The 26,092-nt window shown below is 39.7% G+C and overlaps 1 protein-coding gene across 5 annotated transcripts in view; it reads right to left on the bottom strand.

The window, feature by feature from the left end:
- Positions 1-773: 773 nt before the first annotated feature.
- Rs1 (Dead-box helicase Rs1) overlaps positions 774-26,092 on the bottom strand; it is a gene marked incomplete at its 3' end in the record, with an annotated part of 126,584 nt that continues 101,265 nt past the window's right edge. For all 5 annotated transcript variants that reach the window (XM_070099863.1, XM_070099862.1, XM_053795743.2 and 2 more), the window contains 4 exon segments: positions 774-951; positions 1,498-1,680; positions 12,285-12,437; positions 19,250-19,417. In XM_070099863.1, coding sequence (XP_069955964.1) covers positions 774-951; positions 1,498-1,680; positions 12,285-12,437; positions 19,250-19,417 — 682 coding nt within the window.

Raw genomic sequence — 26,092 nt, 5'->3', positions numbered from 1 at the left:
GAGGGAGGGGGTAAAGGAGGTTTTGTGTGCGAGGGGCTTGGACTTCCAGCAGGCGTGCGTGAGCGTGTTTGATAGGAGTGAATGGAGACGAATGGTTTTTAATACTTGACGTGCTGCTGGAGTGTGAGCAAAGTAACATTTATGAAGGGGTTCAGGGAAACCGGCAGGCCGGACTTGAGTCCTGGAGATGGGAAGTACAGTGCCTGCACTCTGAAGGAGGGGTGTTAATGTTGCAGTTTAAAAACTGTAGTGTAAAGCACCCTTCTGGCAAGACAGTGATGGAGTGAATGATGTTGAAAGTTTTTCTTTTTCGGGCCACCCTGCCTTGGTGGGAATCGGCCAGTGTGATAATAAATAATAATAAAAAATATGTTGTCTTAACATTTCCCACTAAAGCAGGATGACTCAAAGAAGGAAACACTTTTGCCACCATTTGTCTTCCCAAAAGTGCAAGAACATGACGATTCCAAATGATCTTCAGCAACATCCCTACCCATCTTTCAGAGTGCAGGCACTGTAATTTCCATCTTCAGAATTCAAGTTCACAAGTGCAGCTAACAGGTTTGTCTAAAACCTGTCACACTTTTGCACATGGCATACCTGGGGGGCGTTCCAGGAGTCAACGGAGCTCCCATGGCCTGGTCCATGACCAGGCCACGCATATATGTATATATACCTTTTTTAACTTTTATTTTTTTACCCAAACACTTTTCTCTCAGTAGTCCATTATTCTAACAAAATTAGACAAATATTTCTAAATGACACATGCATACCTTTGTTTGGCATTCTCTCAAACATCGCAGTTTTAGAGCATTTCTTTATTTCTTTCAGCATCAGGAATTCATGTTCTCCAGCCAAGCTAATACAGCGTCCACAGTGACCAGCGCGGGCAGTGCGACCAACTCGATGAACGTAGCCAACATACTTATTAGGTAATGTGTAATTTATGACCTGAAATGGCACTGGAGATGAATAAATATACCATGGAAGATCATTCTGGAAATGGACTGAAGCCATTTGTTTTTTAGGTGCTCCCCAGTCAAACTGTTACTTGTGAAATCATAAGAGCTCATATGATCAGTTTAGGTTTCTCAGTGTTCTGTAATGAATGAGAATTGACTTTGAATTTTAAGTTATGCACAGTAACATGCCGATAACAAGGAAACTGAGTAACACTGTCATAATAAAAGTGAAATCCTTGATGATCAGTTATTGGTATAAAAACTCCATTTTAAGATAATGAACCACCATTAAAGAGTATAATGCAATATTTTTAAGACATGAAATACTGCATGGAGAGAAAATTTAACCTCTTAATACATAAATATATACCAGTTCTTGCTACTGTGCTTTAATTATTTTAAATATATGTGGAATAAAATTTGATTTTATGCAAGTAACTGTACCTTATTGAAATTGCATGCAGCATTTTTGCTTACTATACCGTGATAAAGCCAAAAATATTCCTTTTACAATGCAAGGCATTAACAGACTTACTGTCTTGACTCCTTTAATGTCGAGACCTCGGGCAGCAACATCTGTAGCAATTAAAACACCAATTTCATCATCCTTGAACTTTTTGAGAGTTAGAAGACGTTCAGCTTGCTTGAGGTTACCATGTAATTCACCAGACCTCACTCCCAGCAACCCAAGTAGAATGTTTAAATGATGGGCCAGAACCTAAATTGAAAGGACACAAACAATTCAATCTCTCTTTTTACTGTCTGAAAATAAAAGTCACAATTTATTGCTACAGCCACTTAAGAGATTGATTATATAAGTAATCAATTGGTTATTGCCTTATTAGTCTTAAGATAGGCTAAAGTTTGCCCAAAATGATTTGCATACTAAGGACCTTTCTGCATGCACACCTCATTGTCACCCATCTCTGCACAAACATTGTATCGTGCTGAAATAATGAATCTTTAATGTCATAGGTGTCACATTTTACAAATAGCCTACAAACTGGAGACAGAGCTTTAAACAATGTGCTACTCCATCCGGAACCTTTTTCAAATCATTGTCTAAAAAATGTACAGTATCTCTTAATTTATGAGATAACTAAGAATGCCTCTCTATATCTATCATTAATACTAAAATATAGAGTACAGTAGTTTTAAATTTTTCAAAGCACTGGCCGTCTCCCACTGAGGCAGGGTGACCTAAAAGAAAAACAAAAGATTTTCTTTTTCTTCTTTCTTTCTTTCAACACACCGGCCGTATCCCACCGAGGTGGGGTGGCCCAAAAGGAAAAACGAAAGCTTCTCCTTTCAAATTTAGTAATATATATAATATATACAGGAGAAGAGGTTACTAGCCCCTTGCTCCCGGCATTTTAGTCGCCTCTTACAACACGCATAGCTTACGGAGGAAGAATTCTGTTCCACTTCCCCATGAAGATAAGAGGAAATAAACAAGAACAAGAACTAGAAAGAAAATAGAAGAAAACCCAGAGGGGTATGTATATATATGCTTATGAGAGGTTTTTACAAAGCAGCAATGTTATAAGAAGAGCAGAGTATATGGAGAGTAAAAGAAAGGTAAAGAGAGTGGTGAGAGAGTGCAAAAGGAGAGCAGATGATAAAGTGGGAAAGGCACTGTCAAGAAATTTTAATGAAAATAAGAAAAAAATTTGGAGTTAAACAAGTTAAGAAAGCCTAGGGAAAGTATGGATTTGTCAGTTAAAAACAGAGTAGGGGAGTTAGTTGATAGGGAGATGGAGGTATTAGGTAGATGGCAAGAATATTTTGAGGAACTTTTAAATGTTAAGGAAGAAAGAGAGGCAGTAATTTCATGCACTGGTCAGGGAGGTATACCATCTTTTAGGAGTGAAGAAGAGCAGAATGTAAGTGTGGGGGAGGTACGTGAGGCATTACGTAGAATGAAAGGGGGTAAAGCAGCTGGAACTGATGGGATCATGACAGAAATGTTAAAAGCAGGGGGGATATAGTGTTGGAGTGGTTGGTACTTTTGTTTAATAAATGTATGAAAGAGGAAAAGGTACCTAGGGATTGGCGGAGAGCATGTATAGTCCCTCTATATAAAGGGAAAGGGGACAAAAGAGACTGTAAAAATTATAGAGGAATAAGTTTACTGAGTATACCAGGAAAAGTGTATGGTAGGGTTATAATTGAAAGAATTAGAGGTAAGACAGAATGTAGGATTGCGGATGAGCAAGGAGGTTTCAGAGTGGGTAGGGGATGTGTAGATCAAGTGTTTACATTGAAGCATATATGTGAACAGTATTTAGATAAAGGTAGGGAAGTTTTTATTGCATTTATGGATTTAGAAAAGGCATATTACTTTTCCTTTTATATCCATGGGGAAGTGGAATAAGAATCTTTCCTCCGTAAGCCATGCGTGTTGTAAAAGTCAACTAAAATGCCGGGAACATTGGGCTAGTAACCCCTTTTCCTGTAAAGATTACTAAAAAGAATAATAAGAAGAAAATTGTCAAAGTGGGAAGTCTGAATGTGCATGGATGTTGTGCAGATGATAAGAAAGAGATGATTGTGTTTGTTATGAATGAGAAGAAGCTGGATGTCCTGGCTTTAAGTGAAATAAAGCTGAAGGGGGTGGGAGAGTTTCAGTGGAGAGGAATAAATGGGATTAGGTCAGGGGTTTCAAATAGAGTTAGAGCTAAAGAAGGAGTAGCAATAATGTTGAAGGATAAGCTATGGCAGGAAAAGAGGGACTATAAATGTATTAATTCAAAGATTATGTGGAGTAAAATAAAGATTGGATGTGAAAAGTGGGTTATAATAAGCGTGTATGCACCTGGAGAAGAGAGAAGTGTAGAGGAGAGAGAGATTTTGGGAAATGTTGAGTGAATGCATGGGGAGTTTTGAATCAAGTGTGAGAGTAATGGTGGTTGGGGATTTCAATGCTAAAGTGGGTAAAAATGTTATGGAGGGAGTAGTAGGTAAATTTGGGGTGCCAGGGGTAAATGTAAATGGGGAGCCTTTAATTGAGCTATGTGTAGAAAGAGATTTGGTAATAAGTAATACATATTTTATGAAAAAGAGGATAAATAAATATACAAGGTATGATGTAGCACGTAATGAAAGTAGTTTATCAGATTATGTATTGGTGGATAAAAGGTTGATGGGTAGGCTCCAGGATGTACATGTTTATAGAGGGGCAACTGATATATCGGATCATTATTTAGTTGTAGCTACAGTTAGAGTAAGAGGTAGATGGGAAAAGAGGAAGGTGGCAACAAGTAAGAGGGAGGTGAAAGTGTATAAACTAAGGGAGGAGGAAGTTCAGGTGAGATATAAGCGACTATTGGCAGAAAGGTGGGCTAGTGCAAAGATGAGTAGTGGGGGGGTTGAAGAGGGTTGGAATAGTTTTAAAAATGAAGTATTAGAATGTGGGGCAGAAGTTTGTGGTTATAGGAGGGTGGGGGCAGGAGGAAAGAGGAGTGATTGGTGGAATGATGAAGTAAAGGGTGTGATAAAAGAGAAAAAGGTAGCTTATGAGAGGTTTTTACAAAGCAGAAGTGTTATAAGAAGAGCAGAGTATATGGAGAGTAAAAGAAAGGTGAAGAGAGTGGTGAGAGAGTGCAAAAGGAGAGCAGATGATAGAGTGGGAGAGGCACTGTCAAGAAATTTTAATGAAAATAAGAAAAAATTTTTCGAGTGAGTTAAACAAGTTAAGAAAGCCTAGGGAAAGTATGGATTTGTCAGTTAAAAACAGAGTAGGGGAGTTAGTAGATGGGGAGATGGAGGTATTAGGTAGATGGCGAGAATATTTTGAGGAACTTTTAAATGTTGAGGAAGAAAGGGAGGCAGTAATTTCATGCACTGGCCAGGGAGGTATACCATCTTTTAGGAGTGAAGAAGAGCAGAATGTAAGTGTGGGGGAGGTACGTGAGGCATTACGTAGAAAGAAAGGGGGTAAAGCAGCTGGAACTGATGGGATCATGACAGAAATGTTAAAAGCAGGGGGGGGGGATATAGTGGGGGAGGGGTTGGTGCTTTTGTTTAATAAATGTATGAAAGAGGGGAAGGTACCTAGGGATTGGCAGAGAGCATGTATAGTCCCTTTATATAAAGGGAAAGGGGACAAAAGAGACTGTAAAAATTATAGAGGAATAAGTTTACTGAGTATACCAGGAAAAGTGTACGGTAGGGTTATAATTGAAAGAATTAGAGGTAAGACAGAATGTAGGATTGCGGATGAGCAAGGAGGTTTCAGAGTGGGTAGGGGATGTGTAGATCAAGTGTTTACATTGAAGCATATATGTGAACAGTATTTAGATAAAGGTAGGGAAGTTTTTATTGCATTTACGGATTTAGAAAAGGCATATGATAGAGTGGATAGAGGAGCAATGTGGCAGATGTTGCAAGTATATGGAATAGGTGGTAAGTTATTAAATGCTGTAAAGAGTTTTTATGAGGATAGTGAGGCTCAGGTTAGGGTGTGTAGAAGAGAGGGAGACTACTTTCCGGTAAAAGTAGGTCTTAGACAGGGATGTGTTATGTCACCATGGTTGTTTAATATATTTATAGATGGGGTTGTAAAAGAAGTAAATGCTAGGGTGTTCGGGAGAGGGGTGGGATTAAATTATGGGGAATCAAATTCAAAATGGGAATTGACACAGTTACTTTTTGCTGATGATACTGTGCTTATGGGAGATTCTAAAGAAAAATTGCAATGGTTAGTGGATGAGTTTGGGAATGTGTGTAAAGGTAGAAAGTTGAAAGTGAACATAGAAAAGAGTAAGGTGATGAGGGTATCAAATGATTTAGATAAAGAAAAATTGGATATCAAATTGGGGAGGAGGAGTATGGAAGAAGTGAATGTTTTCAGATACTTGGGAGTTGACGTGTCGGCGGATGGATTTATGAAGGATGAGGTTAATCATAGAATTGATGAGGGAAAAAAGGTGAGTGGTGTGTTGAGGTATATGTGGAGTCAAAAAACGTTATCTATGGAGGCAAAGAAGGGAATGTACGAAAGTATAGTAGTACCAATGCTCTTATATGGGTGTGAAGCTTGGGTGGTAAATGCAGCAGCGAGGAGACGGTTGGAGGCAGTGGAGATGTCCTGTTTAAGGGCAATGTGTGGTGTAAATATTATGCAGAAAATTCGGAGTGTGGAAATTAGGAGAAGGTGTGGAGTTAACAAAAGTATTAGTCAGAGGGCAGAAGAGGGGTTGTTGAGGTGGTTTGGTTATTTAGACAGAATGGATCAAAGTAGAATGACATGGAAAGCATATAAATCTATAGGGGAAGGAAGGCGGGGTAGGGGTCATCCTCGAAAGGGTTGGAGAGAGGGGGTAAAGGAGGTTTTGTTTGCAAGGGGCTTGGACTTCCAGCAAGCGTGCGTGAGTGTGTTAGATAGGAGTGAATGGAGATGAATGGTACTTGTGACCTGACGATCTGTTGGAGTGTGAGCAGGGTAATATTTAGTGAAGGGATTCAGGGAAACCGGTTATTTTCATATAGTCGGACTTGAGTCCTGGAAATGGGAAGTACAATGTCTGCACTTTAAAGGAGGGGTTTGGGATATTGGCAGTTTGGAGGGATATGTTGTGTATCTTTATATGTGTATCCTTCTAAACTGTTGTATTCTGAGCACCTCTGCAAACACAGTGATAATGTGTGAATGTGGTGAAAGTGTTGAATGATGATGAAAGTATTTTCTTTTTGGGGATTTTCTTTCTTTTTTGGGTCACCCTGCCTTGGTGGGAGACGGCCGACTTGTTGAAAAAAAAAAAAAAAAAAAAAAACATGTATGTGTAGTGTGACCTAAGTGTAAGTAGAAGTAGCAAGACGTACCTGAAAACTTGCATGTTCATGAGACAGAAAAAAAGGACACCAGCAATCCTACCATCATGTAAAACAATTACAGGCTTTCGTTTTAGACTCACTTGGCAGGACGGTAGTACCTCCCTGAGCGGTTGCTGTCTACCAACCTACTACCTAGGTTTTTCTTTTTACATTTAATAATTTATACAGCATTTTAGTTGCCTCTTATGACATGCATTGCTTATAAAGGAAGGATTCTTTTCCACTTTCCCATGGATAATTAATAATGTATACCTGAATATTCGGTAGAAAAAGTGTCAATAAATATGTAGAAAAAAACCACCTTTTTTTTTTTTAACACATCAAGGTAGGGTAATCCCCCCCCCCCCCAAAAAAAAAAAACTAATAATTATTATTCATTCAGGAGATGTCTTGTCATTAGTGCAAAAACATTACAATTCAAATGATCTTCTGAACTTCAGCATCTCCACCACTACTTGAAAGTGTAGGCACTGTACTGCCAACCTACAGGAATCAAGTCTGGCTAACCAGTTTCCCTGAATCCCTTCATAAATTTTACAATGCTCACACTATGACAGCATGTCAAGCCACTAAAACCACTTGTCTTCACTCCAGTCTAATATGCTCACTGGACCGGTCCAAAAATACAGTGGTACCTTGTTATGCGACCTTAATTCATTCCAGAAGCCTGTTCGAGTGCCGCTCCATTTGAGTATTGGACAAGTTCTTCCCAGCCAATTTTCTGTTTGGTTGGCTGTTATCACTAATCTTTGTAGGCCCCATGGTGACTTATTTATGCAAATAATACAAAAAACACCAAAAAATGCTTAGAAACATGAAATCAAGGTTCCACTGTACATGTTTATTTTAAAACTTCAAAGGAAATGCACTCCACAATGTAATTTTTATTCTGCTATATGAACCTGTACTGTGTGCCAAAATTTGGACCATTTCATGCATATTTAAAAGTTCCGCAAAAACTTCATCTTTGGTTTCTCTCTATCGCAGATGGCATCCTCAGCACCGAGCACACGAAGTGCATTGGAATGGTGGTTAGTAGGGTGTCCTCTCAAGTTTTTCTCAACTGCCTGGCTTCCAACGTGAGGTGACATACTTCGTATGTCACAATTCTTTCATCTGAAGCAGAACCTACTCTTACTTGTCGCCTTGATCTACATCTGGTTCTGGAACAAGGCTCCATGTGGCGTGCAAGCCCCTTGCAATGACTTGGATTTCCTCCAAACCCTTCGAGTGTATCCAGACAAAGAGATCGCAAATGCTGCTGCCACGTCTGAGGGCAATGTGTGGTGTGAATATAATGCAGATAATTCGTAGTTCGGAAATTAGGAGGTGGGGGATTACCAAAACTATTATTCAGAGCGTTGAGGAGGGGTTGTTGAGGTGGTTTGGACATATAGAGAGAATGGAACAAAGCAAAATGACTTCGAGTGTACATATCTGTGTAGTGGAGGGAAAGCGTGGTAGGGGTCAGCCTAGGAAGGGTTGGAGGGAGGGGGTAAAGGACATTTTGTGTGCGAGGTGCTTGGACTTCCAGCAAGCGTGCATGAGCATATTTGATAGGAGTGAGAGAAGACAAATGGTTTTTAATACTTGACATGCTGTTGGAGTGTGAGCCAAGTAACATTTATGAAGGGATTCAGGGAAACCGTCAGGCCGGACTTGAGTCCTGGAGATGGGAAGTACAGTGTCTACACTCTGAAGGAGGGGTGTTACTGTTGCAGTAAATGTGAGGGTCTTGGCAAGAGGCGTGGAGTTAAAAGATAAAGAATCACACACAAAGTGGGAGTTGTCACAGCTGCTCTTTGCTGATGACACTGTGCTCTTGGGAGATTCTGAAGAGAAGTTGCAGAGATTGGTGGATGAATTTGGTAGGGTGTGCAAAAGAAGAAAATTAAAGGTGAATACAGGAAAGAGTAAGGTTATGAGGATAACAAAAAGATTAGGTGATGAAAGATTGGATATCAGATTGGAGGGAGAGAGAATGGAGGAGGTGAATGTATTCAGATATTTGGGAGTGGACGTGTCAGCGGATGGGTCTATGAAAGATGAGGTGAATCATAGAATTGATGAGGGAAAAAGAGTGAGTGGTGCACTTAGGAGTCTGTGGAGACAAAGAACTTTGTCCTTGGAGGCAAAGAGGGCAATGTATGAGAGTATAGTTTTACCAACGCTCTTATATGGGTGTGAAGCGTGGGTGATGAATGTTGCAGCGAGGAGAAGGCTGGAGGCAGTGGAGATGTCATGTCTGAGGGCAATGTGTGGTGTGAATATAATGCAGAGAATTCGTAGTTTGGAAGTTAGGAGGAGGTGCGGGATTACCAAAACTGTTGTCCAGAGGGCTGAGGAAGGGTTGTTGAGGTGGTTTGGACATGTAGAGAGAATGGAGCGAAACACAATGACTTCAAGAGTGTATCAGTCTGTAGTGGAAGGAAGGCGGGGTAGGGGTCGGCCTAGGAAAGGTTGGAGGGAGGGGGTAAAGGAGGTTTTGTGTGCGAGGGGCTTGGACTTCCAGCAGGCATGCGTGAGCGTGTTTGATAGGAGTGAATGGAGACAAATGGTTTTTAATACTTGACGTGCTGTTGGAGTGTGAGCAAAGTAACATTTATGAAGGGATTCAGGGAAACCGGCAGGTCGGACTTGAGTCCTGGAGATGGGAAGTACAGTGCCTGCACTCTGAAGGAGGGGTGTTAATGTTGCAGTTTAAAAACTGTAGTGTAAAGCACCCTTCTGGCAAGACAGTGATGGAGTGAATGATGGTGAAAGTTTTTCTTTTTCGGGCCACCCTGCCTTGGTGGGAATCGGCCAGTGTGATAATAAAAAAAAAATAATAGATTGAAGTCCCACCTTATTTCATTGTTCAAGTAGGCATGAGGAAGCATTATTATGAGCGAGCAGAGCAACGTCTTACTGGCAGTTGGTATGACAAATGAGCAACCCAACACAACCAGATGCTTTTGAGAGGCTAATAATTTTTCCCTATATAAGACAGAGACCTAATTCCTTTTGAATCTGATAGTCTCATGAAATAAATTATGTTGTTAACTGTTTGTTTCGCTCAAATTCCATGGGAACCCCCCAGAAAATTACAGTATTTGAGGGGATGTTTGGCCAAATTTTGACGTTTGTTCAACTTGACAAGCGAACTGCATGAGATTTTCTGTCGTCACACTATGTTTTCTTTGCTGATTTCAAAAGAGAAAAGATAGGAGAATACAATTAAGAATTTGCATTAACGTTTTTTTCAACTTTTAGTGGGAGAAATCAGCTGGGGAAAACACCCATTTTCAGTGATTTTTCAGTTGAATACATAGTCCAGTGGTTGGCAAAGGTTGATCAAACCAACAATTTCTCATCCAAGAATTCATGACAAATACGTGCTTTATTTAACCCTTTCAGGGTCCAAAGGCCAAATTTCAAAGGGTGCACCAGTGTCCAAGAATTTAAAAAAAAATTTATTTTTTCTTATGAAATGGTAGAGAAACTTTTTCTGAAGGTAATAAAGCAAAAAGTACGAAATTTGATGGAAAACTGACGAAATTATGCTCACGCGAATTTTGATGTGTCAGCGATATTTACGAATCGGCGATTTTGCCGACTTTGACTCAGATTTTAGGCCAATTACATTATTCCAGTCGACCAAATTCTTAGCTATTTCACTAGTATTACTTCTAGTTTATCGACTGAGCACAAGAAATCGCCCAGTCAACTGTTTCAACTACAAAATAAAGTGATCGGAAATTGGTAATTTGGCCAAATTAACACAAAGTTCAAAATATTACAATTTCAAAATAGGGTCCAGAATAAACAATGCAGGAATTCCTGGCACTAAACTAACATTTCCTCTGCTCATTAGTTATGTTTTCAGGCTTTACAAATGAATTCCATTTTGATTTTTATTCAAATAATGAATTTTTATTCAAACCAAAAAATAGAACATTTAATGTTATGCAATATTATAATAATTGTATAAATATCATCATCACATTTGTGAATGTACATGTATATTAGACCCACCAGCTGGCGTGTATTAGACGTGTGAGGTCGTTTGTTTACTCTTGAACCGACAAAAATTTAACATTTCTGCTACTTTGAGCTCAGTTTCAAGCCATTTCCAGTACTAAAACCAATCAAAATGATCTCTACTTCTGTAATATATCTTCCATTCTATCAAACGAGACTAAGAAATCTCAAATATAACTATAAAAAACATACGAAAGAACACTGCCGTTTTAATAAAAAATCACGGTCTCAGCTTTTTCTCTCTCATTATACACTGTGTGCTGCAGGATTTGTTTTATGTGGTGCACACATATCACATAGATGTATTCTCTCATATCTAGGCCCAAATTTACCACTCACAGCTTATTAGAGTGAGCTGAGCTCATGGCATAGATGAGCTCATGGCATAGATCTACGGTTTGGACCCTGAACGTAAAGCCGTACATCTACGGGACGGACCCTGAAAGGGTTAAATCAAGTGGTACCTCCTCTTTAATGCACATATAATCGCTCGCTTGTTTCACACTCAACAAAGCGCTAAAAACTGGTTACTGATTCATTCTGCTTTCAGAGAAAATTGGAGCTATGCTACGCAAAAGAGGAACAACAATTAAAATTTCTTCAGTTTCTCTTCTGTTGGTGAGAGATACCTTTTTGTGCAACTCCTAAAATTGAATGAAATTTCCAGAAAATTGGTCTGAATGTTACTTAGGAACAGTGTAACAAAATAAAACTTGTGGAGCAAACAATTTCACAACTTTATTTTTTTGGACCGGTCTAATGCTCACACAAGCCTCCTGGATAATCAAGACCCTAGCACTCTAAACTTCCTTTACCCGCTTCCTCCAATTCTTCATGGAATGATCATTACCCCTTCATCATATTACCCAAGCTTTATACACACTCTTGGTCATTCTGTTCTGTTCCAACCTCTTGAAATATCAGCCCTCTGAGTTATACCTCTGATTTTGTATGTAAGGGGTCTGGATGTACAGCAAACATGTGTGAGTGTGTTAGACAGGAGTGAGTGGAGACAAATGGTTTTTGTGACTTGATGTGCTGTTGGAGTTTGAGCACAATAACATTTATGAAGTGATTCAGGGAAACAAGTTAGCAGGATTTGAGTCCTGGAGGTAGGACGTACAGTGCCTGTGCTCTGAAGGAGCACAGGCACTGTACTGTACTGCTGCAGTTCCTGAACTGTAGTATCAGCACGCCTCTGGCAAGACAGTGATGGTGAGTGATGATGATGAAAGGGTTTCTTCTTTTTCGGGTCACCCTACAGTGAGAAACACCCGATGCGTTAAAAAAAAAAAGATGTAATGAAGCTTAAATGCTATAGGCAAAGGCAAATAGTGAGTTTTAATGAAAATTAGGAATATTGTACTGAAAATATATAAAATGTTTTCAAACATGACAGTGCATGATATATTAAAAAGAACAGATTTTATCATGATATTTAATGGTACAAGTTATTGTGACACTTACCTTTGTTCCAACAAAGACCATACAGTTATGACTGAAGGATCGAGATACCAGGTATGCTAGCACTGCTTTTCGATAATCTTCACGGTTTTTACGAATGCGAACAAATTCCTGGCGCAAATTTTTAGCAACATCTGTGTTCTCATTTACAAATATCTGAAACACAAAACATACAGTATAAATATACAGCTGCTACTTGACTTATGATGATTCAACTTTATGATGGTGCAAAAGCAATTAGTTATAGTAATTATTTATTTACTTATTCAGTGTCAGTAGCTATTTATTTACTTATTTATTTAGCATATCATATTCATAGGGAAGTGGAACAGAATTCTTCCTCCGTAAGCCATGCGTGTCGTAAGAGGCGACTAAAATGCCGGGAGCAAGGGGCTAGTAACCCCTTCTCCTGTATACTACTAAATTTAAAAGGAGAAACTTTTGTTTTTCCTTTTGGGCCACCCCACCTCAGTGGGATACGGCTGGTGCGTTGAAAGAAGAAGATTCATATCATACGATATTTTTTACTTAATGGGAGATAAGTGGAAATAAAAAAGAGCAAGAACTAGTAAGAAAAACAGAAGAAAACCCAGAAGGGTGTGTGTATATATATGCTTGTACATGCATGTGTAGTATGACCTAAGTGTAAGTAGAAGTAGCAAGATGTACCTGAAATCTTGCATGTTTTTGAGACAGAAAAAAGACCAGCAATTCTTCCATCATGTAAAACAATTACAGCGGACCCTCATTTTTCGTAAGGCTCGAAAGTCGTAATTTTTGAAAATTGTAATGTTTTTTCATCAAAACATTGGCTTGAAAATTGTTGTTTGACTCGCAAGAGTATGCATGGCCCTGAGCAGCCTCACACTCCATTCCCAGCCAGTGTGCATTGTTTATCAGTGAGCGAGGATGATCCCACGAGTTCATGTGATGCATTTCATAATATTCCATTCGTTTTAGTGCTTGCAACTGCTAAATAAGCCACCATGGCTCCAAAGAAAGCTTCTAGTGCCAGTCTTTTGGTAAAGAATGTGAGAAACACACATAATTTAAGAAAAAGTTTGTAGAAAAATATGAAAGTGGTGGTGGTAGAGTGGTAGCAGTTGTGATAGTGGTAGAGGGTGGTAACAGTTGTGATAGGGGTAGAGGGTGGTAGAAGTTGTGATAGTGGTAGAGGGTGGTAGTGGTTGTGATGGTGGAAGAGGGTGCCTTCTTCAGTGATTCAGTGGTTCTACTAACTCCTCCAATGTTGTTGGAGTTATATAGAGCTACAGAAAACGCCGCCGCCTCAGCTGCTGCTTCACCACCATTATGGATGGCTTATGCTCTCAGTGGCCCTTATACACCCAACATCAACACAACACCTCTCGTGACATACATAATGACTTATTTTATTCATTTTAGAGTATATTCCATGTTTCTATGTTATTAATACTGTTTAATATGTCATATTAGTTGAATTGTGATAGATAAATAAGCCGTAGAGTTGATATTAGGATCATATTCTCCAACAATAAACTTGCCTCCTCTCCCTCTGCCATACACCAACAAGAGTCTTCAATAAAGGTAAGTGTGATGTTAAATGTTCATTTATACATTTTATTAGTGCTTTACATTTATTTGGCATTTTTTTCTGCATGTAAATCTATATTTAAGCTAGGGAAGTGATCTCTGAAGTGACCTAGAGTCCTTATGGACGGGGATTCCCCTTCCAAACAATAACCTCTCTTCCCTCTCCCCTCCTCCCTGTCTTCCATTCATCAACAACAGCCTTCAATAAAGGTAATTGTCATGTTCAATGTTCATTCTTTAGTGCGAATCCATTTTCCCTATAAGAAATAATGCAAATCCAATTAATTCGTTCCAGACACTCATAAGTATCAAAAAAAAATTTATTTTTTGATACTTCTGAGTGTCTGGAACGAATTAATTGGATTTACATTATTTCTTATGGGGAAAATGGATTCGCAAAATGTCAATTTCGATAATAGTCACACTCTTTGGAACGAATTAATTACGAAAAATGAGGGTCCACTGTACAGGCTTTTGTTTTACACTCACATGGCAGGATGGTAGTACCTCCCTGGGCAGTTGCTGTCTACCAACCTACTTCTTCTTTCAACAAACTGGCCGTATCCCACCGAGGCAGGGTGGCCCAAAAAGAAAAATGAAAGTTTCTCTTTTTAAATTTAGTAATTTATACAGGAGAAGAGGTTACTAGCCCCTTGCTCCCGGCATTTTAGTCGCCTCTTACAACACGCACAGCTTATGGAGGAAGAATTCTGTTCCACTTCCCCATGAAGGTAAGAGGAAATAAACAAGAACAAGAACTAGTAAGAAAATAGAAGAAAACCCAGATGGGTGTGTATATATATGCTTGTACATGTATGTGTAGTGTGACCCAAGTGTAAGTAGAAGTAGCAAGACATACCTGAAACCTTGCATGTTTATGAGACAGACAAAAGACACCAGCAATCCTACCGTCATGTAAAACAATTACAGGCTTTCGTTTTACACTCACTTGGCAGGACGGTAGCACCTCCCTGGGCAGCTGCTGTCTACCAACCTATTACCTAGACAATTAAATTTGTCATTTAGCAATACATTAAAAAAATTCCTCTTCCTTTACAATTGTAAAAATAAACTGCTCCTCTAAGTAGTTGTTAAGATTGCTTTTTGCTTTTTGAACACAGGAGCAATCTCCCACCAAGGTAGGGTGACCCAAAAACGAGAAAGAGTTTTTCTTGTTTGTACATTTAGTAATTTAAACAGGAGAAGGGGTTACTAACCCCCTGTTAACAGCTTTTAATCACATCTTATGACATAGATTGTTTTATATATGATTAAAACAGACCTTGACAAACAGGATTTTGATTGTACAGTGGAACCTCGGTTTTCGTCATTAATTCGTTCCAAAAAATCTGATGAAAACTGAAGCAATATTTCCCACAAGAAACAATGTAAATCCAACTAATCTGTTCCGAACACCCAAAAGTATTAACAAAAAACACATTTTATAGAGAATAACTATAGTTTTACATACAGAAAACAATGAGAAATAAATATAAAGGACTAATGAAATGGATAAATGAACATTTAACATCACTTTTACCTTTATTGAAAACTCTTGTTGGCGTATGGATGATGGAGAGGAGGGGAGAGAGAGAGGAGAAGTTATCTCTACCACCATCACTACCACCCTCTATCACAATCACTACCACCCTCTACCACCATCACTACCACCCTCTACCACCATCACTACCACCCTCTACCACCATCACTACCACCCTCTACCACCATCACTACCACCCTCTACTACCATCACTACCACCATCACTACCACCATCACTACTACCCTCTACCACCATCACTACCACCCTCTACCATCATCACCATTACTACCACCCTCTACCACCATCACTACCACTCTCTACCACCATCACTACCACTCTCTACTACCATCACTACCGCCCTCTACCACCATCACTACCACCCTCTACCATCACTACCACCCTCTACCACCATCACTACCACCCTCTACCACCATCACTACCACCCTCTACCACCACCACTACCACCCTCTAAATTTGTAGAGGGTGTTAGTGATATTTCTCCACAAAACTTTGCAACTCATTCTCTGGGTTCTTTCTTGAATTCTATTGTGTTTCTCGCCTTCTTAATCAAAGGGCTGGCACTCAGAACTTTCTTTGGCCCCATGGTGGCTTATTTAGCAGTCGCACTCAATAAACAAGCACAAAAAACAATGGATGATTAAGCAATGTTTCAGATGAACATGCAGGGTAATGCTCACTTGACGAGAAACAAAGCCAGACTGACTCAGAAAGCGTGGGATGCTTTGTGTGGGAGTGGGCAGACACGCTTGGTACGGCAGACCAGTGTCAACTCAACGAAAACTGGGACAAAATTTTGATGAAAAAAGTTGTTGAAAACCGAATTCGCCAAAATTCAGGGCAAATGAAAACTGAGGCTCCACTGTATATCGATTGTCTTAGGCCAGATGCATTCCTAACTTATGATTATCCTGTCCAACTAACTGTGAAACTGTTTAGGGCAATTTTAAATAAATAATTTTTGAGACAAGACACTACAGTACAAATCAAACAGAACCACACACACATTTTTTTTTTTTCAACAAGTCGGCAGTCTCCCACCGAGGCAGGGTGACCCAAAAAAGAAAGAAAATCCCCAAAAATAAAATACTTTCATCATCATTCAACACTTTCACCACACTCACACATTATCACTGTTTTTGCAGAGGTGCTCAGAATACAACAGTTTAGAAGCATATACGTATAAAGATACACAACATATCCCTCCAAACTGCCAATATCCCAAATCCCTCCTTTAAAGTGCAGGCATTGTACTTTCCATTTCCAGAACTCAAGTCCGACTATATGAAAATAACCGCTTTCCCTGAACCCCTTCACTAAATATTACCCTGCTCACACTCCAACAGATCATCAGGTCCCAAGTATCATTCGTCTCCATTCACTCCTATCTAACACGCTCATGCACGCTTGCTGGAAGTTCAAGCCCCTCGCCCACAAAACCTCCTTTACCCCCTCTTTCCAACCCTTTTGAGGACGACCCCTACCCCTCCTTCCTTCCCCTATAGATTTATATGCTTTCCACGTCATTCTACTTTGATCCATTCTCTCTAAATGACCAAACCACCTCAACAACCCCTCTTCTGCCCTCTGACTAATGCTTTTAACTCCACACCTCCTAATTTCCACACTCCGAATTTTCTGCATAATATTTACACCACACATTGCCCTTAGACAGGACATCTCCACTGCCTCCAACCGCCTCCTCGCTGCTGCATTTACCACCCAAGCTTCACATCCATATAAGAGTGTTGGTACTACTATACTTTCATACATTCCCTTCTTTGCCTCCATAGATAACGTTTTTTGACTCCACATATACCTCAACGCACCACTCACCTTTTTTCCCTCATCAATTCTATGATTAACCTCATCCTTCATAAATCCATCCGCCGACACGTCAACTCCCAAGTATCTGAAAACATTCACTTCTTCCATACTCCTCCTCCCCAATTTGATATCCAATTTTTCTTTATCTAAATCAATTGATACCCTCATCACCTTACTCTTTTCTATGTTCACTTTCAACTTTCTACCTTTACACACATTCTCAAACTCATCCACTAACCTTTGCAATTTTTCTTTAGAATCTCCCATAAGCACAGTATCATCAGCAAAAAGTAACTGTGTCAATTCCCATTTTGAATTTGATTCCCCATAATTTAACCCCACCCCTCTCCCGAACACCCTAGCATTTACTTCTTTTACAACCCCATCTATAAATATATTAAACAACCATGGTGACATTACACATCCCTGTCTAAGACCAACTTTTATCGGGAAGTAGTCTCCCTCTCTTCTACACACCCTAACCTGAGCCTCACTATCCTCATAAAAACTCTTTACAGCATTTAGTAACTTACCACCTATTCCATATACTTGCAACATCTGCCACATTGCTCCTCTATCCACTCTATCATATGCCTTTTCTAAATCCATAAATGCAATAAAAACTTCCCTACCTTTATCTGAATACTGTTCACATATATGCTTCAATGTAAACACTTGATCTACACATCCCCTACCCACTCTGAAGCCTCCCTGCTCATCCACAATCCTACATTCTGTCTTACCTCTAATTCTTTCAATTATAACCCTACCGTATACTTTTCCTGGTATACTCAGTAAACTTATTCCTCTATAATTTTTACAATCTCTTCTGTCCCCTTTCCCTTTATATAAAGGGACTATACATGCTCTCCGCCAATCCCTAGGTACCTTCCCCTCTTTCATACATTTATTAAACAAAAGTACCAACCACTCCAACACTATATCCCCCCTGCTTTTAACATTTCTGTCATGATCCCATCAGTTCCAGCTGCTTTACCCCCTTTCATTCTATGTAATGCCTCACGTACTTCCCCCACATTTACATTCTGCTCTTCTTCACTCCTAAAAGATGGTATACCTCCCTGGCCAGTGCATGAAATTACCGCCTCCCTTTCTTCCTCAACATTTAGAAGTTCCTCAAATTATTCTCGCCATCTACCTAATACCTCCCTTTCCCCATCTACTAATTCCCCTACTCTGTTTTTAACTGACAAATCCATACTTTCCCTAGGCTTTCTTAACTTGTTTATCTCACTCCAAATTTTTTTCTTATTTTCATTAAAATTTCTTGACAGTGCCTCTCCCACTCTATTATCTGCTCTCCTTTTGCACTCTCTCACCACTCTCTTCACATTTCTTTTACTCTCCATATACTCTGCTCTTCTTACAACACTTCTGCTTTGTAAAAACCTCTCATAAGCTACCTTTTTCTCTTTTATCACACCCTTTACTTCATCATTCCACCAGTCACTCCTCTTTCCTCCTGCCCCCACCCTCCTATAACCACAAACTTCTGCCCCACGTTCTAATACTGCATTTTTAAAACTATTCCAACCCTCTTCAACCCCCCCACTACTCATCTTTGCACTAGCCCACCTTTCTGCCAATAGGCACTTATATTTCACCCGAACTTCCTCCTCCCTTAGTTTATACACATATAACAGCAAAATTAATTTTTTCGATCCTTGAACTAACAAATTCCAAAATTTCAGTGTTGATGTGTAAAACAAATGGGAAAAAAATTAATTCTAGAAAAAAAAAAAGAAAAAAAGAGAGCAGTAATGTGAATGTGCAAGAACACAAGTAGAAATAAACTCTTTATAATCCTTTACCTCTTATTAAAAAAAAAAAAATCAGAAAAAATTATATGAATGATATTGGTAACAAACATGCAAGAATGAATTCATGAATTACAGTATTTATTACATACAAACCTTTGCAATAGAATATACAATATTCCAAAAAAACATATATATGAAAAATAATGAAATTTATATAAAAGATTCTAACCTTGACTGGGTTCTTAAGAGAGACAAGGGCCAACTCCTTAACCTTGGAGGTCATTGTTGCTGAGAAGAGCATGGTCTGACGATTTCCCGAACACTGCTGGATAATTTCTTTCATCTGTTCATCAAAACTGTCGTCCAACATTCTATCTGCTTCATCCAACACCAAGATCTGCTTAAAAAAGACCACTAATAAACTTTTGCAGTTCCCATACAGATCAGAATATGCGTACGAGAGAAATCTTAAAAAAAAATAGTTAAAAATGTGATCATAAGATCACCCCATCTCCAATCACTGTCTTAACCCTTAAACGGTCCAAACGTATATATACGTTTTTTCAACATCTGAAAGTATGTAAAAAAATGTAGATCTACTTTTGGAGCACGAGGAATTTGAAAGTCGATCTGTTTGGACCGTTTAAGGGTTAAAAGACAATGACTAAAGGTCTTTTTACTTAGAAAGCCAATTTTTTATTCCCCTTCCCTCTCCTCCCCTTAAAATGCATTTTAAAGAGTAAGTTTGATATAAAAATTATGATAATTTATGAGTTTCTGCACAAAATATTATCAAAGTTATATCAAAGGTAATTCTGATATTTAGAGGCTTGCGTGCCAGGGTTGGTGCCGTACTAGTACGCGTAAATTCTAGCGGCTTCCAATTAAGCAGGAAACAGCTGGTAGTCCTAGATGTGAGAGAATGGGTCTGCGTGGCTAGTGTGCACAGTAGGAAAAAATTCAGGGACCTAGTGGTGCATTGTGGGAATGCCATTTTAGTACACCTTGCTCACCATGCCTCGCGGTAAGAAACTCCTTGGCGAATTGGGACACTTTCGTTCCCCAGTGACAGTTCTAAAACAGATAGAAGTGTCAGTGATGATGAGTTTCAAGGTTTTGATGAGGTTGTGACTGAAACTAATGACCATAATACCGGTAATAGTGAGGAAAATCCAGATGACCCTCAACCTTCCACCTCTGGTGCTGGGCCGTCTTGTTCACGTTCATTTGTACCAGAACGAAAGAGGAAACTCTTATTTTCCCATATCCAGGACTCAGATGTGAGCAATGGTGATGATAGTGGCAGTGAATATGAACTCCAAGCTCTTGAAAACAGTTCCAGTAACGTAAGTGAAGTAGAATATTCTCAAGTGAAGCGTCAGTATATACGATGGTATATGTGCTCTGGTGGTGTGCCATGTGCTATTCCAAGGGAAAGGAGCACATCTCGGAGTACATTCCGTGGCTGTACAAAAGGAACAGATAGTGAAAATGATGATGATAGTGTTGCAATTGGAATGAAAAATGTGCATGCATCTTCATTTCGAAATGTTTCGCATATGTCTTACCTAACAACCTGTCGGTATTTTATACCATTTTAATGTTCGCTCTGTCAGACACTGCAACACAAGGGTATCTTGATACAGACCTGAAATCAACTTTGTCAACTTCTACTAGTGAGAATGGCTGGATTTGAGAGGGACCTGACCTTCCAACGACAACATTCTTACCTCTACTAGTGGCCTACATCTCACCTCCTGGTGGTATATAGGCTCCATCCTGTCACTTCAACTCCATATTGTTTCAGACTATGGAACAATACTCTTCTCCAAACTGAGGGACTGACCACCTCAAAACTTCAAGGGTGATGGACTGATTACATCATCTTCAAGTATCTTCTGCTTCTATCAACTTTTCTGTACTCGACTGAAGAAGCCTACTGTGTAGGCGAAACGTTTCGAAATAAAGATACCTAACTGTTGCATATGTGTCTTACCTAACAATAGGAGTGAATCGATTTGTGCTACTATTACGTATGCTTCACTTCTCAGACAAAACATGGCCTGACAGAAATGACAGGTTATATAAGATTAGAAATGTGTTTGTATATCTGAAACAGAAATTCAATATGTATTTTTATCCCTTCAGGAAGCTTGTTATTGATGAGTCTTTGATTCTGTTCAAAGAAAGATTGTCATTCAAGCAGTACATACCAAGCAAGAGGAAACGGTTTGGTATAAAGTTGTTTGTGCTTTGTGATTGCTACAGTGGTCTTGTATTGGATATAATTGTGTACACTGGAAGTGATACATTGCGAGATACCAGGAAATTACTGGGTATCTCTGGTGATGTGGTTAGAACAATGATGGAACCATATCTTGGTAAGGGGCATATATTATATATTGATAATTGGTACACAAGCCCTTTACTCAGTGATTTCTTGCGAGTGAACATGACAGATGTGTGTGGCACAGTGCGTGGAAATCGTAAACATATGCCCAGGTTCGACGCTGGCACTCATAGAGGTGAGGTGCAGGCGTTTGCTGCCAATGACATCATGAGATTTTGGTGGCATGACACTGTAGTCATCGGTTCACCCTAACAAAATGGCAGACACTGGCAGGCAGCATAGAGAGAGCAATGAACCCATTCTTAAACCTGCAGCTGTGACTGACTACACCCTCAATATTCATTCAGTGGACAAATGTGACATGCAGATTGGGTTTGCTGATTGTGTTTGCAAGAGTTATAAGTGGTGCATAAAACTCTTTTTCCATATTCTGGACATGTACATGCTCAATGCTTATAATATGTATAAGATGAGGATCAGAAACAAACCACCATATGGTGAATTTTCTTTGTCTGTCATCAGACAAATAATAATTAAGTACCAAGAACAACACCTGCAATAGAAAACCGCCCACGAAATTATCAACAACTACCTTCTCGTCTGAAGCATGGTGATCACTTCCTAATGAAACTGCCTGCTACTGCTTTCAAGAAAAAGGCTCAGAAGAGGTGTTACGTCTGTGCACATACAAAAAATGCCCACAACAACTCAGAGACACCCGTTTTATGTGTGAGGAATGTAAAACACCATTGTGCATGACACCGTGTTTCAAACACTTCTACAGGCTGCAGAACTTCTAAGAACATGGCCAGTGACTGTATATATGTATATATAATATAGAAAAATTGTAATAAACAACATTTAATTTTGTTCGTTTGTGTAAACATGTTTTATAAACAATATTATGACAACAGTGTTTGTGCAGCAATTGTGTAGTACAGAAAAAGTGAATATTTACAAAATACAGTAGGGGCCTGCTTTATGGCGTTTCGCTTTATGGCATTCTGCTAATACGGTCATTTCAAATTATGATCTAAACTCTCTATACGGCTCCCCCACCTGACTTTCTAATATGGTTATTACGCTCCACCCTGTTTGTTTACATTCTCCGTGAGATCCGAAAGCACTAAATCTCTCCATTATGTCAAATGTTTTTAAAAGATATTTCATATTTTATATATACATTGAACTCTGATAATTATACTTATGTATACCTGTACCAAAATAAACTTACACACTGTGCTGGCATGCAGGTACACATTAAAATCAGTAAGAGTGTCTTATGTCTCGAGATGCCATAATAGTAATGACAATAATACTCAACAATAATCACTGAGTCTCATTAAATCTCGTATACATGTATTATGTTAATATACACATTTTCATTAATCCATGTATAATATTTTTTCAAAATTACATAATAAACCTGATACATAACATATAAAGATGATAAATACACCCCACAGTAGAATAAATAAACATTAAGAGATGTGGGAGCCAGACGACTTAAATGGGTGACACCATATTAGTAATGATAATTTTTTTTTTTTTAGCAAGTCGGCCGTCTCCCACCGAGGCAGGGTGACCCAACAAGAAAGAAAATCCCCAAAAAGAAAATACTTTCATCATCATTCAACTCTTTCACCTCACTCACACATAATCACTGTTTTTGCAGAGGTGCACAGAACACAACAGCTTAGAAGCATATACGTATAAAGATACACAACATATCCCTCCAAATTGTCAATATCCCGAACCCCTCCTTTAGAGTGCAGGCATTGTACTTCCCATTTCCAGGACTCAAGTCTGGCTATATAAAAATATATTCGGTTTCCCTGAATCCCTTCACTAAATATTACCCTGCTCACACGCCAACAGATCGTTAGGTCCCAAATACCATTCATCTCCATTCACTCCTATCTAACACGCTGCTGGAATTCCAAGCCCTTCGCCCACGAACCTCCCTTACCCCTTCCTTCCAACCTTTTCGAGGACGACTTCTACCCAGCCTTCCTTCCCCTACAGATTAATACGCTCTCCATGTCATTCTACTTTGATCCATTCACTCTAAATGACCAAACCACCTCAACAACCCCTCTTCAGCCCTCTGACTAATACTTTTATTAACTCCACACCTTCTCCTAATTTCCACACTCCAAATTTTCTGCATAATATTTACACCACACATTGCCCTTAGACAGGACATCTCCACTGCCTCCAACTGCCTCCTCGCTGCTGCATTCACAACCCAAGCTTCACAACCATATAAGAGTGTTGGTACTACTATACTTTCATACATTCCCTTCTTTGCCTCCATAGATAAAGGTTTTTTGTCTCCACATATACCTCAATGCACCACTCACCTTTTTTCCTTCATCAATTCTACGATTAACCTCATCCTTCATAAATCCATCCGCCGACACGTCAACTCCCAAGTATCTGAAAACATTCACTTCTTCCATACTAATCCTCTCCAATTTGATATCAAATTTTTCTTTATCTAAATCATTTGATACCCTCATTTGATACCTCAGAAATGTTAAAAGCAGGTGGGGATACAGTTTTGGAGTGGTTGGTGAAATTATTTAATAAATGTATGGAAGAGGGTAAGGTACCTAGGGACTGGCAGAGAGCATGCATAGTTTCTTCGTATAAAGGCAAAGGGGACAAAAGAGAGTGCAAAAATTATAGGGGGATAAGTCTGTTGAGTATACCTGGTAAAGTGTATGGAAGAGTTATTATTGAAAGAATTAAGAGTAAGACAGAGAATAGGATAGCAGATGAACAATGAGGCTTTAGGAAAGGTAGGGGGTGTGTGGACCAGGTGTTTACAGTGAAACATATAAGTGAACAGTATTTAGATAAGGCTAAAGAGGTTTTCGTAGCATTTATGGATTTGGAAAAGGCGTATGACACGGTGGATAGGGGGGCAATGTGGCAGATGTTGCAGGTGTATGGTGTAGGAGGTAGGTTACTGAAAGCAGTGAAGAGTTTTTACGAGGATAGTGAGGCTCAAGTTAGAGTATGTAGGAAAGAGAGAAATTATTTCCCAGTAAAAGTAGGCCTTAGACAAGGATGTGTGACGTCACCATGGTTGTTTAATATATTTATAGATGGGGTTGTAAGAGAAGTAAATGCAAGGGTCTTGGCAAGAGGCGTGGAGTTAAAAGATAAAGAATCACACAAAGTGGGAGTTGTCACAGTTGCTCTTTGCTGATGACACTGTGCTCTTGGGAGATTCTGAAGAGAAGTTGCAGAGATTGGTGGATGAATTTGGTAGGGTGTGCAAAAGAAGAAAATTAAAAGTGAATACAGGAAAGAGTAAGGTTATGAGGATAACAAAAAGATTAGGCGATGAAAGATTGGATATCAGATTGGAGGGAGAGAGTATGGAGGAGGTGAATGTATTCAGATATTTGGGAGTGGACGTGTCAGCAGATGAGTCTATGAAAGATGAGGTGAATCATAGAATTGATGAGGGGAAAAGGGTGAGTGGTGCACTTAGGAGTCTGTGGAGACAAAGAACTTTGTCCTTGGAGGCAAAGAGGGCAATGTATGAGAGTATAGTTTTACCAACACTCTTATATGGATGTGAAGCATGGGTGATGAATGTTGCAGCTAGGAGAAGGCTGGAGGCAGTGGAGATGTCATGTCTGAAGGCAATGTGTGGTGTGAATATAATGCAGAGAATTCGTAGTTTGGAAGTTAGGAGGATGTGCAGGATTACCAAAACTGTTGTCCAGAGGGCTGAGGAAGGGTTGTTGAGGTGGTTCGGACATGTAGAGAGAATGGAGCGAAACAGAGTGACTTCAAGAGTGTATCAGTCTGTAGTGGAAGGAAGGCGGGGTAGGGGTCGGCCTAGGAAAGGTTGGAGGGAGGGGGTAAAGGAGGTTTTGTGTGCGAGGGGCTTGGACTTCCAGCAGGCATGCGTGAGCGTGTTTGATAGGAGTGAATGGAGACAAATGGTTTTTAATACTTGAAGTGCTGTTGGAGTGTGAGCAAAGTAACATTTATAAAGGGATTCAGGGAAACCGGCAGGCCGGACTTGAGTCCTGGAGATGGGAAGTACAGTGCCTGCTCTCTGAAGGAGGGCGACTAACGGCGATTAATGGAGGAGAACAAGAGGATTCGTAGTAATCCTCCTGTTGTGAGTCCCCAGGTTAAGAGGGGAGCTTGGTCAGTGGCCTGGCAACATGGAACCAAGCTGAGGATCAAGAAAACGGTTGGAGAGGCAGAAACAACGAGAAACCAGAAGACTACCATGGAAACTTCCAACTCATTCTCGGTGCTACCTGACGAATGTGAGTGTTCTACTGGGAATGCCACAACGAGCACCAAGGAAGCATTGGCAGACGTGAGTGAGACATCCCTAGAAACCCCAACGAAGACCATCGAGAACGTCTTGACGAATTCCACAAGTGGTGTAATGCTACCTGGCGAATGTGAGTCGACTACTCTGAGCATCACAACGGACGATGCCAAGGAAGGTAAAATCATTGTTGTTGTTGGGGATAGCCAGATTAGGTACATGGATAGGGCATTCTGCTTGAAGGATAGGAGTAGGAGGCAGAGAGTGTGTTTTCCTGGGGCTGGGATGAAGGATATTGTTAGCCGTCTGGATGACATCATGAGAGGTAATGGGAGCAATCCTATTATCTGTCTCAGTGCTGGAGGCAACGATGTTGGCAGACGTAGGAGTGAGGACCTGATTAGCAGGTATAG

Source organism: Cherax quadricarinatus, chromosome 69, assembly GCF_038502225.1.
Source record: "Cherax quadricarinatus isolate ZL_2023a chromosome 69, ASM3850222v1, whole genome shotgun sequence".
Lineage (NCBI taxonomy): Eukaryota > Metazoa > Arthropoda > Malacostraca > Decapoda > Parastacidae > Cherax > Cherax quadricarinatus.
The sequence above is the reverse complement of the archived record's forward strand: the minus strand, read 5'-3'. Positions and strand labels throughout refer to the sequence as shown.